The sequence below is a fragment of the Ptychodera flava genome, chromosome 8 (assembly GCF_041260155.1).
Source record: "Ptychodera flava strain L36383 chromosome 8, AS_Pfla_20210202, whole genome shotgun sequence".
NCBI classification, from domain to species: Eukaryota; Metazoa; Hemichordata; class Enteropneusta; family Ptychoderidae; genus Ptychodera; species Ptychodera flava.
The window spans coordinates 3,749,866-3,767,689 of NC_091935.1; the positions used below are offsets into that span (position 1 = coordinate 3,749,866).

At 35.4% G+C, this 17,824-nt stretch overlaps 1 protein-coding gene across 1 annotated transcript; it reads right to left on the bottom strand.

Moving 5' to 3' along the window:
* Positions 1-836: 836 nt before the first annotated feature.
* Positions 837-16,024, bottom strand: LOC139138222 (uncharacterized). The gene is made up of 7 exons (XM_070706503.1): positions 15,858-16,024; positions 14,467-14,560; positions 12,762-13,037; positions 11,335-11,449; positions 7,538-7,695; positions 4,879-5,042; positions 837-4,389 (listed from the first exon to the last, which is right to left on the bottom strand). The coding sequence occupies exons 1-7, from the start codon at positions 15,867-15,869 to the stop codon at positions 4,219-4,221; spliced, it is 990 nt and encodes a 329-aa protein (XP_070562604.1). The 5' UTR covers positions 15,870-16,024; the 3' UTR covers positions 837-4,218.
* Positions 16,025-17,824: the final 1,800 nt, after the last annotated feature.

The following is a 17,824-nucleotide window of genomic DNA, read 5'->3' on the forward strand; positions in this document are numbered from 1 at the left end:
TTCATATAAAAGGGAATTACACAGCTGTTAACCTCTTTGAAGAAGTTTGCTTTCACTGTTTTGATGTTAAACTTCCGACAAGGTTTAATGTCAGTTTGGTACTATAGTTCTATAATTTCAGCATTTCCGTATGATTAATTCCAGTAATGCACATGAGCTTCAAGAACAATACAGACAATTCGAATACTCTTCTAGAACTTGTTTACTAGAGTTTGGCTTGAAGGGCCTCTGCTTGTAACTTTTCATGATTCTTTTCACTACTTTTGTTCATAATGTCAACCATATTTTCTTGCTGTACTTCCTAAAGCACGTTGAGATACACAGTATTGAGCATGTCAACTTGGCCTGCAATAGTTTAAACTACATAATTATTGTTAATGTGTGAATTTTAGGCAGGACTAAATTTCAAACAAAAGTAATAAGAGCATTTAGCATGCGTGGACCCTGCGTCAGCAAGCTAAATTGAAGATGTTTGAACATGCTTTTTGTGAGTTCAAGAACTTGCAAATGGTAACCAAAAATCTTGTGAGAAAAAAATAGTAAAAAAGTTACAGCTAGTTGCCCTTTCAGAACACGCTGAATGGATGAAAGACGCATGTGTGTTAAGGTATTGGTCTGAGACTTCGACATTTCAGAGTCAAAAGTTCTGATGGTAATGACTTTACAGTAGACAAGAATTCATTTCCTAGTATATAGAAATGAACTTTTTGCAAATTTTTGTGATTTAAATCAAGTCACGTGACTAGCAGATGATATTTTTCCACCAAAATCACACTTGGAAAATAGTAAGATATTTCAACCACTAGAAAAAACTCAGAATCATACCAATCTATAATCCAATAACACTAGGTCAAATTTCAAAATTTATTGAAATGAAATTGCTAGCAGATTCGCAATACCTTTGCACAATAAAGCTCGTGTAACAACCACTGATTATGTCAAAATTATTTAATATTCGCAATACCTTTCTTCAAAAACCTTTTAAAAATCTAACATTTTTTGCATTTCACAGACCTTTTTAAACAATAATAAGCAACGTCATATCATTTCCTTTATTATATGTTGTTTCTTATGTTGAGGGATAATTACTTTTAATGAATATACAGGAAAACATACAAAAACGTTTGTGTTTAGAAGTTTAAGCTTTTCAACCTTACACCATTAAAGACTTGCCTACTCCATGTCTGTCACTTTTCGGCTCAATTGACGCTTTCCTATACCAACAGAGCACAACTGAGTAACAGTGATGACGTCAGTATTGTTTTCAGGACATCATGCCAGCTTCGTGATTTGGCTATTGACCTTACTCACTGACCTGCAACTGCATTCAATCCGGATTCATGCGTTTGTCGGTTAATGTAACGATCTCATAAAATTTTAGGAGAAGGGGGCAAAAGTCAGCTGTGATACCTGTTTATACTGAGTGCAATTCGATGAATTCAGCGTGGGTGGAGTACAATCGAACATTAATCCAAAGTTTTAATCATTAAATGCATGAATCGCAGAATTTCAAATGGGGGCAAAAGTCAGCCACAAAACCTTTGTATACAGAATGCAATCAGCGAACGGTGCTTGGGTGGTTGTTATCAATACATGTAGCAGCTTTCACAAGTATTTGTCATTTTTTATTGTAGTATGACCCGAATACCCATCTTTCAATCTGTGAATTGGCCAGGCTCATATAGTGCAGTGCAATATAAAACCCTATAAAATGAGACGTTAAAAAAACGACAGTCAAAGCCCCAGTTAACAATGAGCAGATAATTTCCAAATCAACATGGAAAATAATCTAAGCGTAGCAATAACATCTTGGAGCAAGATAGGACTTAGTTTTGAAGTATTAAATTAGCAGTTAGAGGTGAAATGGTCTCTACATTGATTTTTGTGTTTTAAAAGTCTTGTGTTATTAAAGGTATCATAACTTACAAATGCACGTGATTCAAATAGGGTGTTTGAAAGTGAAGATGTGGACAACAAATTATTATATTGGAATTTCACCCAAAGTATTATTTCGCTTCTCATGGTAGTCTACAGCTAAACTATGAACTATTTTCCTGACAAAACCTGCTATATCTGTAGTAAGTATATGTAAGTTTGTTAAACAAGTTTCATAAACGATAATAGTGCACTCTTTACCAAGTCAAACTACAAAAGACAGTAAATATTACAGCTATTGTCCTTTTAGCAATCACATAAAAAAGCTTTGAAAACAAGATGCCTTCCCTGACCTGTCACGAAAACCGAACATAATTAACATCATTCTATAAAATGGACATTAACCCTTTGAGCGCCAAAGTCAATCTTTGTCGCCTTTATAGATTATACCCCAGTTAATTTTTTTCAGATTTTCGCCAAAAATTGTGATACAAAATATATCAAATTATGTCCATTTGCTCCGAAATAATAAAAGCAATACAGAAAATTACAATTGGTGAAATGTCACACTGAAACTTTGGCGGAAATATTACAGCACTCAGAGGGTTAACTGTACCTTTTGGTCAATTTTTCTGTATGTTTTGTTGTTTGTATCGACTGCACCTACTTGTTCTACTCCACAGAGCATGCTAGAAAAACAAATAACATTCTGTTTGACAAAATACCCTGTATATGTGTAAAGATAATAATCATTGTTACTGATGACAATTAAATTCTAGTCGAGAGTTGAATTCACTTTTAAACAGTAACAATGCTGACTCTCTACATATGGCTGTTTTGATAAGCAAAAAAAACTTGACCTTCTTCACACTTTGGGAGTAGAACAAGAAACTGCAATGGATACACAAAACAAAACCATAAAAAATTAGCCAGAGGTTACGGCTTCAAATTAAGAACCTAACACATATTTCATGTTAATCAGAAATTTAAGTCCCCTCCCTTAAGTCCCCACATCCGAAAATATCCCAAATACCCCAAAATATGAGCTTTCCTGCAACATTTCTGACGCAAAGGAAAAAATTCTGACGCAAAGGAAGTCACACAGCTGAAATTTTGTTACACAATTTGCAAATTCTTGTCTGTCATTTACAGTAACAGTATTAAACATACCAAGATTACGTGTATGCCTCTTGCAAATTATAACGACTTGTGCAGATAATATCCACGATTACCAAGATTTGCTGAATTCTTGCATGGAAATACAGAATGTTCAAAACCATGTTTCAAATGGTTTGGGAAATTCAACTTTAATTTAAGAAGAATGACGCAGTACAAATTCAAATTTTTAAAGAAATTTATATTTGGTAATTTTGCGTTGGCATGCTGTTTGGTTTTCATTGCCTGCCAATATTGTTTTTATGCATCCACAGTGGTTGATTAATCAATCATTACTGTCAAACCTATGCATGTCAAATCTGGGTTGATGACAGCCGTTAATCGTGCTGTAATGACTGTCATCTACTGTTGTTGGTGTGAGGCAACCAGGTGGAGGGATTATACCATCAGAAATGTCTTCATTATGAAGATTGTCTCCTGTGTGATCAATGTCTGATACCAGATGACTATAATCAAAGCTGCTGCGATCTGTATTCCTCTCCTTATCGGTACTGTGACTATTTGGGAATATCTCGTTCGTGTTTGGAAGTCTTGTAATCCAAATCTTCATCGATAAGCACACATTCAGTGTCTTCTGGTACCACTGATATTAACGGCATTATCTCATCATTTCTTATCTGTTCTAGTCCGTATTGAAACTAGATGTGAGTATTTTGTTTATTTTTTGAATCCTGGTAGTTTAAATCATTAGGCCAAAGTAATTAAATTCTTTGTTTTGCGTCCACTCTAAACGGGAAACGGTACGCGTCTAAGCGGCTGAAAAACACACAAGAGAAAATTAATACAATGTAATTTGATTGCGCCAAATAAAAAATTGTAACAAAATTTTAGTTCAGAAAAGCTAAGCGGTCATGTCCTAAAATTTCCTATTCAAATACACTGTGTGTGTTTTTCATGGAAACCTTAAAAACCTACGCTGGTGGGGACGCAAAACAAATAATTTAATTACTTTGGCCTTATTGATAGTTACACATCTAGACTACCCTGATTCTGATAACAGATATGACAAACGAATTATTTCATCATCATCATTGTCATTATTTTTTGTCTGTGGAGTCCTGTCCAATAGTTTATATGAATGCTTGAAATGCGTTAAACGCATCCAGTGACCTAATGTCTTCATCATCATCACCAATCCAATCAGGAATATCTTCAGTTGTTTCAGAACTATTTTCTGCATCCCTTCTCTCGCTGCGAATATATGCAGTGACTTGGCTGTGTACCTCTGTCGGCCTGTCCAGGTATTGGTTCCCCTTTGGGTGTGACAACAAGATCATCATAGACTTTAAAGTTCTCTTGGACTTGTCTTTCTCTGGTAATAACTGCACTGTTGTATTCCTGTAAATTAAGATGATTTTAAAACATTAAATTTTCATGAAATTTCGTAACCTTCAAGGATATTTAAATCTTAAGAAAATTTGGTGCACCAAAGTATACCTGCTCAAATCTTCCTTATCAAAACAAAGTAGCATTCTGAGGTCCTTCTGAAGCTTCGTAGCAATATGTTAATTTGCAAATTGTTCACTGAGGGCCCAGTCTTCTCCAGTCTTGCCCAGAATGCTGTCTGCTTAACAATATATTTGAAATTCAATGCTGTTTTCAATTACTCATTTTCGTTTATAAATTTTCACAAAAAATTAGATTCATGCTGTGCACGGTTTGTTAAATTTGTCAGTCCATAAAATAAGCTTCTAGATTACTCTGTGATAGAATTTAACACAAATTTTACATCAGATGTAATCTTATCAGAACTTTCATTATTTTCATTATTTCCTGTATGGATAACTTTTTACTTTTGCATATTATGAGAATACCAATACTACTTACTTCAGAATCATAGGGAAGCTTGACTTTTGCTACAGGATCAGAGACACCAGTTCCCCTGACTTTCCTGTAGAGAAGTCGACCCATTACACCACAGAATATTAACAATATGGTTGCTCCAACTGTGATGGGGATTACTGGTACTGAGTCAAATTTGTTGTTTGTTTCTACACAGAGATAAACAAACTGCTTAAATAATTCGTAATTAATACATGAACTAGCAATATTAGTTTATATACGAACTTTACGAACTAAAAAAGCAGTTGAAATGATATTCAGAGGTCTTTAGTACTCTGTGTATAAAAATGAACTCATCTAGAATCCTAAAAGGATCTCAATAAAGGCACAAGCAATCACACCATCTCTGAAAATTGCACTGCCTTTGTTCAGAAATGGTTGCGTGTACTAATATTTGAGACAAATGTACTTGGTATAGTTGCAACATACTGCTACAGTCAGGGAAGCTGAACATTACATATACAAGTTTACTTTTATGTATGTGACAAACAAGTTTGTAGATAACTTTGTAGATAAAAAGGACCGACTAATTTAGGTGTTGTTTGGATAGAACACACAAGGGAAGTGCTAAATTACTCATAGAGTTGATTTAGGGACTGAAGTTAACCCATTCACCGCCATTGTTTAACAACAATGTGTGGACCTGTTCACAGGGAATTGGGGTGAACAGGTTAACGAGGACGGCACTCTGGCTAGGCAAACCATAATACAATGTATGCAGATCGATTCCATTCTGTTTTTATGGACACGAGTTGATAAACAGAGCAGTGAGGTGTCATGTAGGCGTCTGTCTCTGTCAAATACAAGTTTTAAAGGTGTAATTCTTAGAAAATGCATGCCTTTCAATTTTACACTACATAAACGCAGAAATGTTTAATTTTCTGTACAATTTTCATACTATTATTCATGATGTGAAAGCCAATCCACCCATTGTCACTTAAAGGCGGAGCCTCCCTTTAAAAGGACACCAAGGTATGGCGGCGTTCACTGTGTAAGTGGACGCCAAATTTAACAGGCAACACGCGGGCACACGCTCCAGGAAATGCCACTTTTTAGTTTTTCCCAGCCGCAAAAACACAGACAGACTGCCAAGCGGTCAGCGTGAAGTTGCTGCCGATTGAACTCTGTGGTTATATTCAAAGTTTAACGCGACTGGAAGACAATTTTTTGGAAATTCAAACGTTTGTGGTGGGGAATCAATGACCGTTGGCGATTTGAACCTACCGTCAATCAAAAGCTTGCGTAAACTCTGTTTGCAGGATTAGCAAAATGTGACAAAAGGTTGAGATCAGTTTGTGTAATTAATGTTATAGAAATCAAATATCATACTGACCATGTGTTTGACTGGGAGGAGAACTCCACTAATGCGAGAACCTGGGATTGAAAAGTGCGGCTTTAACTGTTGATAAATCCCATTTGATGAAGTCAAAAATTCTGCTTGTGCAAAGACAAAACAAGCTTGCTCTACAAGGGTTGTACATGAGAATTTACTATCGGCATACTGTGTTCCAGATTGTGGTAGCATTGCCATGCATAACCCTTGTCCATATGCAACAGTCTTATAATAACAAAATCAAGACATGAAAAATAGCATCAATGACGCTTTGCTCACATTTGGTTACATGTGGCAAGCCAGAATGAGTGTACGCACAATGGATTTTAGCTTGTGATATTCATGGTCGAGTGCATTTGAACAAATTTTGATGCACCTTCCATTGAAATACTAAATTGTTGGCAACTACTTCAACTATTGATTACGTACATTTATACAACACCATGCAACCTAGTAAACCATAATTAGTTATGTAATCTACCATACCAAAGTAAAGGCGTCCTCTTCTAATATTGTATTGCATGGAATTTATTTAGACAATATTTGGTCCCCTTAGAGTCTATGGTTGCACAATCGAATATTAAGGGAACATGTAAAAATGGGCGTTTTTAGGGCTGCCAATATTTACGATGCTGCAACACCTACATGATAATGTTATGTTTAAAACTGCCGTCTTGTGAATCAAGCATATCAGTATCATTGACAAATGTGGAAATTTCAAAACAAATATATATATATATATATAATAATATATATATATATATATAATATATATATATATATATATATATATATATATTATATATATATATATGACAACAGATATGTTCATCTATTACAAGCCCTTCAAACAAAATTTGTCAAAGAACAATTGAAATCGATCTCTGAAAATCAAGAGCAAACATTCAAAACCACTGAAGATCAAGTCCGTTTTCTTTTCAACAATAAATCCAAACAAAGCGGTTGGTCAAGATGTAGTTTCACCACGCATCCTCAAATTATGCTCCAACCGTTTAGCAAATAATCTTTCCCGTTATTTTTGATATTGTACGTATACTGTATCTTCATTCGGGGTTCTAACCCACAATATACGGCATCAAGTACGTATATGTGACTTTCTGTACTTTAAATCTTATATTGTTCAGGTTTGCAATACGCTTCTTTTTGTTTGACTGATTGTCTTTCTTTTCAACCAATATGCGAGAGAACAATTGATTTTTCAGTGTCTGTAATAACCTTTCACAACATTTATGGACTTTCAATTTTGAAATAACATAAAGTTTAATTTAGTTTAGTTTAGTTTTTTCTTACTCAGTTCGTCAGAATCAAACTCCAGCTTGACCTTCTTCTTTCCAAGGGCATTAGCCAGCCGTAACATCACGGTATAAGAGGCGCCATAGTCCAGTGGTAAATAACAGCTGTTGATATCTTCAATTTGATGTACACATTTTGTAAATTTTTTTCTGAAACTTAATCAGAATAATAATGACATTAATGATTAAAACAATGTAAATGATGAAGAAGGTCCTTTAGTGATATTAGTATGGTGAAATGCAACAGTTTTCAAACATTGTAATGATAACATAACTGTATTTGACCCTGCAATTATATGCAATATTTGAACTGAAAAAAAGAAAAGGATATAAAACAATACTCTCAGAATTTGACGTCTTGCAGCTGTTTATGATACTCAGTAGAGTGTTCTGATGGTGATGTTGTTTTTCACATTGCTGCCATTCTAGGGAGTCCAAAAGACGACACCTACGGCCCATAATGCACATGCAACGAATACACTGTTCCAAACTGCACAGTATACATTTGGGTTGCTGCGAATCCGTAGCCTCTGCCACTCGGGTAGCTTGGTCATTGGAGTGGTAGGCCCACTCCCAGCAGAACACGTCAAGGAGTGGCAGGGCTCGTTTTCGCAGCAAACATTTGGGATGAGTCCGTTACTCCCTAACCTGCATTACAATTATAGTGAAAGTGGAAAATGTGTGTTTTCTCTTTATAATGTAAAACTCTGTGCCTTTAACATGCAAGCCTCTTTGAAAAGATCAATATTATCAATCATAAAGAACAAGACAATGATGAAGGTGTCGATGTGACATAAGCTCTTGCAATGAATATATGCAGATTGATCAACAATACATCAGTTGACTGAAAAGCATTTAAACATGGAAGAGGAGTCGGACTCAATAAACACACAGATAACCCAGGGCGCTCTATATTGTGTTGTTTTGATTAATTTAATCAATAAAATGCCTCATTTGTTGTTGTCGTCGATAATAATGATAAGTATAATTACATCGTAAAGGCAAAACTCAAGATTTCAGATTTAAAAATCTCGATGCTGCCTATATTATACATTGTATGATTAACAGGATATTAATGGTTTGTTGGAAATAGCACTTGTACAGGCCTTCAATTGTATAAGAAAGGAGGGATGAATTAGCTCCATCACAGTCCCTCCATCACCATTTATAATTCTGTAGTAATTCTGTAGTACAATAATGACTGGTATTGCAAAGTTTGAACCACCTGTCTTGGCAGTACCAAACCCTACAATATGCCATGGGAACAAAGACAACGGGCTTGGAGTACGCTGTGGCCCTTGAGCCTCGGTGATATTATTGCAAACATAAAGTAAGTTAGTGGAATATCGATCACCCTGGCATTATAGCAATTGAGAGATAGATTTACCAACCATATGTATGAGGCCCATTGTTTCTACTTATAAGATGTACGATATTTTTGCAAGCGGAAAGGCAATATGATGTTTGCCTTCTGAAAATGTTTATGAATGCAGACCACCTTGGGAATATACATTTAAGAGAGAAAGGGTGAGATACTCCATATATATATATATATATATATATATATATATATATATATATATATATATATATATATATATATATATATATATATATATATATACACACAACTGAGTTGATCAGAATAATCTAAAATATTACATTTCCACTACAAATTTGTTTCGTATAGGCTGCAGAGCCGCCTACACTCATCGGGTGGCTGTGATCGACTGAAACTTTAGGCGGGAAACGGTTTCTTTTGTTTTGTTTTTGTTGGCACCTGTTTGTTGCAAAAGGTTGAATAATTAGTGACTGCACAAGAGAAGTTTTCTCCTGTATCTGCAGGTCGATACTAATTCGTTTCTATTGTTTAGGGAGCACATTTCTGGATATCTGAGGAGTATGAATTTTTCGTGGAGGCACAGATTGCATTTTTTGGTGACATTGGAGTATGGATTGCATTGTTTCATTATTTTCCAGTCAATCCTGTATTCTGTCGTTGCATCTTTCAGTGACCAAATGTACTTGCTCAGTTCGGTGCTGTTTCTGTATTTTGTGTTGCGGAATGATAGCATGTGGTTATTATATCTTGTTTTGAATGGGGTCTCCGTCAGGCCGATGTATGTTGCGTGTGTGTTGTTGTCTTCTCTGATGACCGTTGCTTGGTAAACCACGCCCTCGGTGAGGCATTTTCCTGGCAATGGGCATTTGCTCTTTTGTCTGCAGTTGCATTCTTTACTGGCGATGGTGGCGGTTGTATTCTTGTTTTCCATTTCCATTTAGCTCTACTCTAGTATTGAGCACTCTACTCCAGCTGATCTTGAACTAAGCAAGTGTTTATATATATATATATATATATATATATATATATATATATATATATATATATATATATATATATATATATATATATATATATATATAAACCCTGCACAATTCCAGTGTGTCCTGTAGTACAACTTTTAGTGACACAAATACTATAAACTACAGTACATCCGCTATCATGATCTCTAATTTTCAAAAATGTACACATCTCTCGGCAAGAAGTAACTATTATTAAACAAATATTCCTCAGATAAGAAGTAGTGTAAACTAAAATGATATTATCACCAGAGTTTTAGGCACAAAATCCATTTTAGTCATTAATAAACAGGACATAAAAAAATCAAACATGGAGCGTCAACTACACTTGGCTGATAATTGGTTCGATGTAGCAGGCCAGAGTAAGTTTACACCTGGTAACATGCATATCAAGTTTCAAATCAATCGGACAAGCGATTTCAGAGAAAATTATTTTTTGGCAGAAAATGCAAAAATTGCAAAAAAGGAAAAGTTTACCACAATTCAACAAATCCTATAGAAGACAACCCTAGGATCAAAAGTATCAAGTTTCAAAGTAATTCAACAAGAATTTTGGGAGAAAATGATTTTTGACCACTGAAAATGGGAAAAATTGCTAAAAAATACAAATATGAACATTTTATCACAATTTGACCAATCTGACAGAGGCCAATCTTACGATCATGCATACGAAGTTTCGAAGCAATGGGAAGAGCACTTTCAGAGAATATTTTTTTGACCAAAACGGGGGAAATTGTTCCCAAATACAACCATCAAAATTTCACCGCAATTTTAACAAATCTAACATAAGTCACCACAAAGAACCTGCATACCAAGTTTCAACCAAATCTGGCCTGTGGTTACAGAGTTTTAGCAATTTGCTGGATTTTACTTCCTTTGCATATTTTTGAGACTGACATGTTCATTCGAACAAATTCACAGCTCAATCCCTGGGTGCACCTGTACACCAATAAGAAGCTACCCGGTAGGTGCTGCGGTTCTAGAGTTTTGATGTGGATGAACAGACATACACATACATACATACATACATACATACATACATACATACATCCATCCATCCATCCATCCATAAATACATACATACATGCATATATATATATATATATATATATATATATATATATATATATATATATATATATATATATATTTAACCTGTTTGAAACCACCGTATACTGTATACATCCATCCACACACACACACACACACACACACACACATATACATATAAATATATATATATAATATACATATATATAATATATATATATATATATATATACACACATTAATTACAGACAGACAGACAGACAGACAGACAGACAGACAAACAAACACAGATATAAGGACGACGCCGACCTACCATACAAGCTCTCTTTGGGAGCTAAAATACAGATCTTTCAAGATAACCAGTATTGGGATTCTTTGTCTTACCTTGATTTCCAAGAGAATGAAACGTTAGATGGTAGGTTGGAGAAAGTTTCATTCCAGAAACAATATATGCCTCGAATATTTTGAGATTTACAGTGTAGTGTGGCAAAAGGTCTTCCTGATAAAAACCAAAAGAAGTATTTATTGAATAGAAATTGCAAATGACAGTGACGGGACTTTCAATTAGCTTCTTCTGTGCCATTCAAATTAATGATAACATGACATAATATCTTAACATTTAAAACTTATTTTCTTGAAAAGGTGCCTCTGAATTAAAATGAAGATAGAAATCAGGTTCATTGTGGAGTGACTTTATAATATAGTCAAATGATTCAAGTTTACTTTAAACCTATGAAGTTGACATATATTTACACAATGTTATTCTCTGCACCATACATTCGATAGGCAAAGATTCATCTGTTTTTCTCGGTGAAAGACCTGCAACATTTGGTGAGTTAAAAGTTACGTGTCTGTGTTCACACACCATAAGGCTAATGAGGCATATTTTGTTTAGAAGAATACATAAGAAATGGCTAGTAAACCAAAACCTCTGAGTATGAATACATTAGTCTATTTTATTACACCTCACTCATTCAGCGTGCACAGCCATTGGTTAAACACAACTCACGTGACATGTAAAAGAACGTGACGATGCCCTCTGCGAATGTGATGATGCCCTCTGCATTTGATATTACATAGATTACGTCATTTTACTTACTGCGCATCCTTTCTGCGCAAAACAAATTGTCGTTCGCTTGTTGATCCTGTTGTACTTTGCAGTTGGCAACTTATGGCTGCGAAATGTCATACAGAGCTGTCATCGGCACAGTTAGACGATATTTTGATGCAAGTAAACAGCAAACGAACGAAAATGGCAACAAGGAATGCGCTTTCTGTGTTCAGCGCCCGGCGGTGGCAGTCACAATGCACACGTCCTACTCACACTGTACACAAATTTTACTCAAACCTGTGTCGGTAGGCATTCTTTGGGTTTACAAAAGTACACTTTACATAGGGTCAGTTTTGCATAGGCTGTATATTATGACCCAAAATTACATCTTTTAATCATATCTATTATCACTACCACTCCTGGAAAAGTGTGCGTTATTTTTATATTTCTCGATTTCCTATTTGTTTGAAGACAAAATGTGGCGATTAAAACTGTTGAGCGCCAAAACGTGGTGTTCATAAATCATTGAGAACAGTATGGTTTAATCCAAACCCTTTGTTATCAATGGATGTAAAGACCTGCATGTTTACAGGGAGTTAGGGTAAATAGGTGAAGGAAATCATTATGGAAATTGCAAATTGCCATTTACAGAGTAATCTTTAAAGTTATCTGGTATAAATTTATAAAATAGCTAGATAAACAAAGATTTTTGTAAAGTCATCATCCACTTTGATACAAAATGTTAATGATCAGGACTTACTTCCAACAGTTATCTTTGTCACATCATTGTATCTTAATCCTGAATGTCCAGGAACTCCACAGGAGTAATTACCAGAGTCACTATAGTCGGTCTTAGCTATGATGAGCAGTGAGGTATATTTCTTAATTTTATAAGTTGTTTTCATTGTGTTTTTCAGTTCTTCGCCATTGTAGTACCATACCAGTTTATAAGAAGAGTGAGGTACCTTCAGTTTCGGAGAACATATGAGTTGAACGGGTCTTCCCTTTATCACAACTGCAGTTGCTTTGTTAGGCACTGTTGCAAAGGGAAAAAGATAACGAAAAAGATCACAAATAAAGAAGTAATATATGATAGTAATAGAGTTTATTTGTCACAAGCACGACATTTTTATCAATCGTATGACTACATGCCTTCAGTCATTTCAATTTACAGTTAAAATGATGAAAGGCGTCATCAACCCTGTTGCAAGGCTGGGGTAGAGAATGGGAATGAGTAGCTCGGCTATCAATACTCATCCAATATACCAAATACTGATGTGTGTTTTTTTTTTTGAGATTATATTTAGTACAGTTCCCAAATTTTGTAAGCTCATTTGCATATTTGCAACAGTAAATAGCACAAAAAGTTCATGACACAAGCGTATGTACAAGATAATATACAAGATAACATACATAAATACATATGACAGACCTCGACGTGCTGAGCCAAGTAGCCCTTCAATGTGCTATATGGACATATGACAATTATACACTAAACCCACTATTACATCATACCAGTATATTGATAGCGCAAATACAGTGATCTGATTGGTCGTTGCATGAAAAGAACCGTGGTATATTCGCGATATACCACGGTTGGCACATGCCCGTGCCCTTTTAGATATTCCATGCCAGAATGCCAATATACTGTTATGATTTAATAGCGATAAATCACAGCAAGCAATGGTATTCCACTCGGTACTGACCAGTTCACTTCAAATATGCACTTGCTATCGCTCATGCATGTATGTCGTGAACTTATCAAAAGCTTGTGGTATACGGTCGCTAGGTGTGCTTCATTGCTTAAATGTATTCTATAACAAATCAGTGAACAAGAAAGGCCATATGCTGTTCAATTGTAACCGATTACACTAGATTATATATTCCTGAACATACCGTCAACAAAGATTGATACATTAAATTCTTATGGCAATAATGTAAAATTTGTTCTGAGGTTTTGAATCTAGTCAAGTCATAGTGTTCCATTTTGAGGCAGTGGCAATCCTTGGCTATATATGATGACTCTAACCTTATGTTTACACTTATGTTTACGGCTTAGGGAATATGTGTGAGGTTTTAAACATCACATTTGCATAAATTGGGCTTCATATTTTCACATTTCAAACCAACACATTTATTACCTGAGAGAGCTCAGGCAAAACTGATTTTGTCATTAACTGCTAAAGTACAACATTTTCTGTCCTTTTCACACGGACACACTTGAATATACTGTCTACAGTTCAGTTAACATTATGCTGTACTACCTTCTACAAATTCACAATAGCTGAATGTAATCTAAAAGATATGATGTCAGTAATCTGAAAGCTCCTAGTATCATAAAATCAAAGGAATACGAAGCCCAAGGTTGAAAATATGAGTTTGTCTCTTCCAAAGAGAGCAAGTCAACTAATCCTCAAAGAAGTATGAATTGACACAAACGTTATTGCATCTTTTTTGATACTTACCTTCGATCTTCAAACTGATTGTTGACCCAATCACAAATATTAAAATCATGACAAGCTCCAGTTTTTTCACAGACATTGGAATTCGGATTAATTCCTATGAGGCCCCAACATATAAAGAAGAACAGAGTGACTGTAACAATAACTCAAATGTGAACAAAATCAATTCCCTGAAGTTTTAACGGTGCACATGTCAAATTAGTGATATGTGATGTATGGTTAAGGCCATTAATTAGCTTCACTAAAACGTTGTTAAATTCTACGATGGTGCATGTGACTAATTTATAAATTGAAAGTTCAATATATAGGCATACAAATTCAGTCCTTTCTTTCTTCTTTGTTTGAGAATTGTAGTCATGATAAATACATTTGATGGCTTTTTGTTTTTCTATTTACCATGAGTTGTGTCACATACATGGATTCAGTGATATCATCTTACTTAAGTGCAGTTTTCTTTGAATAAATGGCTGCATATCAATTTCAGTAAACAAATTTATATACAACGCTTTTACCTTTGATGTAACAAAATAGTATGCATTAAGTAATTCCACATAGGTCAGTAAGGAGAACGGTGACAATAAAAAATCAAGTATGAACAAGTCCAGAGTAAGCCAATGAGCACATTTAACCGCGTGTCAAAAGTCCTCTTGTAAACAAATTTTATCAACTTTTTTCAAAGCCAGCTCCCATGCCAGCCAAAATTTAAAGAGCCCCATGAACTTTTCGCTTTGTAATTGGCAGACTATCTGAACCTAAAGTGGCTTACGAGTGTGAACATAAACAACAGTAAAATAGTTTTGCATACATCTAGTCAATAATAAAGTGAAAAGAACCTTGAAGACAGTCTTGAATTATTTAGAATTTAAAATTGATCCTAGAACTTTATTGCAACATCTGTGAATTTGAAACTACATTACACCACGGTTCCTACTGTGAGTAGTGTCAATTCAAATACGATTTAACCTAACTGCTACAAATGTGTTAGGTTTTATAAAAATATATTCCACTAAGCCACAGTTGTCGGAAATCATCTAAGTTGATCCATTCTACAGAAGTCAGATAGAGAAGAGGTGAAAGACTTTAGTAGATTCACACATACTTTGCAAACCTGAGTACCATTTATGTTCAAAAGATCGAACATTCTGCGTGCATTTAGTTCCTTGACATTAAATATTCCTTGATTATATATTCAGAAAAATGTGTGGAAAACAGAGGAATTCACAACATCTTTGTAATTCGTATCAGAACGAATTGTAAGTGAAAACCAAGACTATTTCAGTGCACGTATACCCTCCACTCTTGGCTGGTATGCATATCAAAGTTCACCAGTGTACTGTCAAAAGTTGTGACATCAGCATTATCATTTCTCCACAACTTTGGCAAAAAAATCTTACCCAGCATTTCATTCTGATTCTGGAGATGAATCCAAGTCCTTAATCTTGTAAAGTAGGTCAAATCCTGGAAATTGAAGCATTACCTTCTGCTAGAAAAGGTACAAAGAGGAACAAACAAGACCCATACCTGATCTAGCTTACAAGTGTACATTATGCATAGGTGGGTTAATTAATTTATTGTCAGGTGCACATGACTTTTGTAGTACATGTACTTTCTCACATGACTTGATCTTTTCAATGCCATAACACTGAAAGCATAGCTTGCATTTATTTTCAATTTCACATGAAAGCAGAAAATTATACAAAAAGTACAGAAGGAAATATTTGTTTTGAATTTATAACTGACATATTAAGTGTGATTTTGCACAGGTTGAGTTCTGTGTTCTCAGCCAAGCTTTTTTCTGAGGTGACAGCTGGTATTTATGCATGACGCATACACTATTTATATACCCTGTGTGCAGGCAGAAAGGTTGGCCTCTGTCACTTTGTAACAATGAAACACATCAAACCTGCTATAAACTACAGTGTTAAATGAAACATAAATTTAAAAACATTGGTTTTACAACTTTGTTATTTTCGCTTGCCATAAATTTAAACTATACGAAGGCGATTTGAGAGTGCAATTTATTATCTAACTGCCTGTGTTTATTTATTTCAAAAAAGCTCTTCACTCTGTCAACTACGGTGGCCCAAAACTACCTGTTCTCCGCATTCAAAGTCTGCGTCGCATTCAATTGTTTTTCTCTCACATATGTCTCCGCATTCAAAGTCTGCGTCGCATTCAATTGTTTTTCTCTCACATATGTCTCCGCATTCAAAGTCTGCGTCGCATTCAATTGTTTTTCTCTCACATAAGCTTATGTCTCTGCATTCAAAGTCTGCGTCGCAATCAAATGTTTTTCTCTCACTTATGTCTCCGCATTCAAAGTCTGCGTCGCAATCAAATGTTTTTCTCTCACATATGTCTCCACATTCAAAGTCTGCGTCGCAATCAAATGTTTTTCTCTCACATGTCTCCGCATTCAAAGTCTGCGTCGCAATCAAATGTTTTTCTCTCACATATGTCTCCACATTCAAAGTCTGCGTCGCAATCAAATGTTTTTCTCTCACATATGTCTCCGCATTCAAAGTCTGCATCGCAATCAAATGTTTTTCTCTCACATATGTCTCCGCATTCAAAGTCTGCGTCGCAATCAAATGTTTTTCTCTCACATAAGCTTATGTCTCCGCATTCAAAGTCTGCGTCGCAATCAAATGTTTTTCTCTCACATATGTCTCCGCATTCAAAGTCTGCGTTGCAATCAAATGTTTTTCTCTCACATGTCTCCGCATTCGCGGCGCAATCAAATTTTTTTCTCTCACATATGTCTCCGCATTCAAAGTCTGCGTCGCAATCAAATATTTTTCTCTCACATATGTCTCCGCATTCAAAGTCTGCGTCGCAATCAAATGTTTTTCTCTCACATGTCTCCGCATTCCAAGTCTGCGTCGCATTCGATTGTTTTTCTCTCACATATGTCTCCGAGGTATGCCTCAGTGTACGTTATTCCGCGAAGCATAATTTCTATCGAACAGCGCTCTCAGACGGTCGCTATTGACAACGACGAACATTGTATCAAGTTATTTTCAATAGATTATCGATCGAAAATTTGTTTGGACGCCGCTTGTGCCGGGCGCTCGTGTGTTGAGGTCACGTCATAAACATTTCCACAATAACCCATATATTGACTTATACACTTAAATATCAACATTGAAGGTATCCGTTGGTTTCCTGTACTGAAATTAAATCGACGACAATTTTTTTAGTTTTGGTGATACTTTTACGTACGTTTCGGCACATTTTGGCGCACCTCGGCGTAGTTTGGCTCCATTGTGAACGGGGGACTACACGCGAGTGAGCAAGACAACAATGTGTCAATTTCGGACAAAAGGATATCGATCGATAACGTTCACTGCACGATTACAGT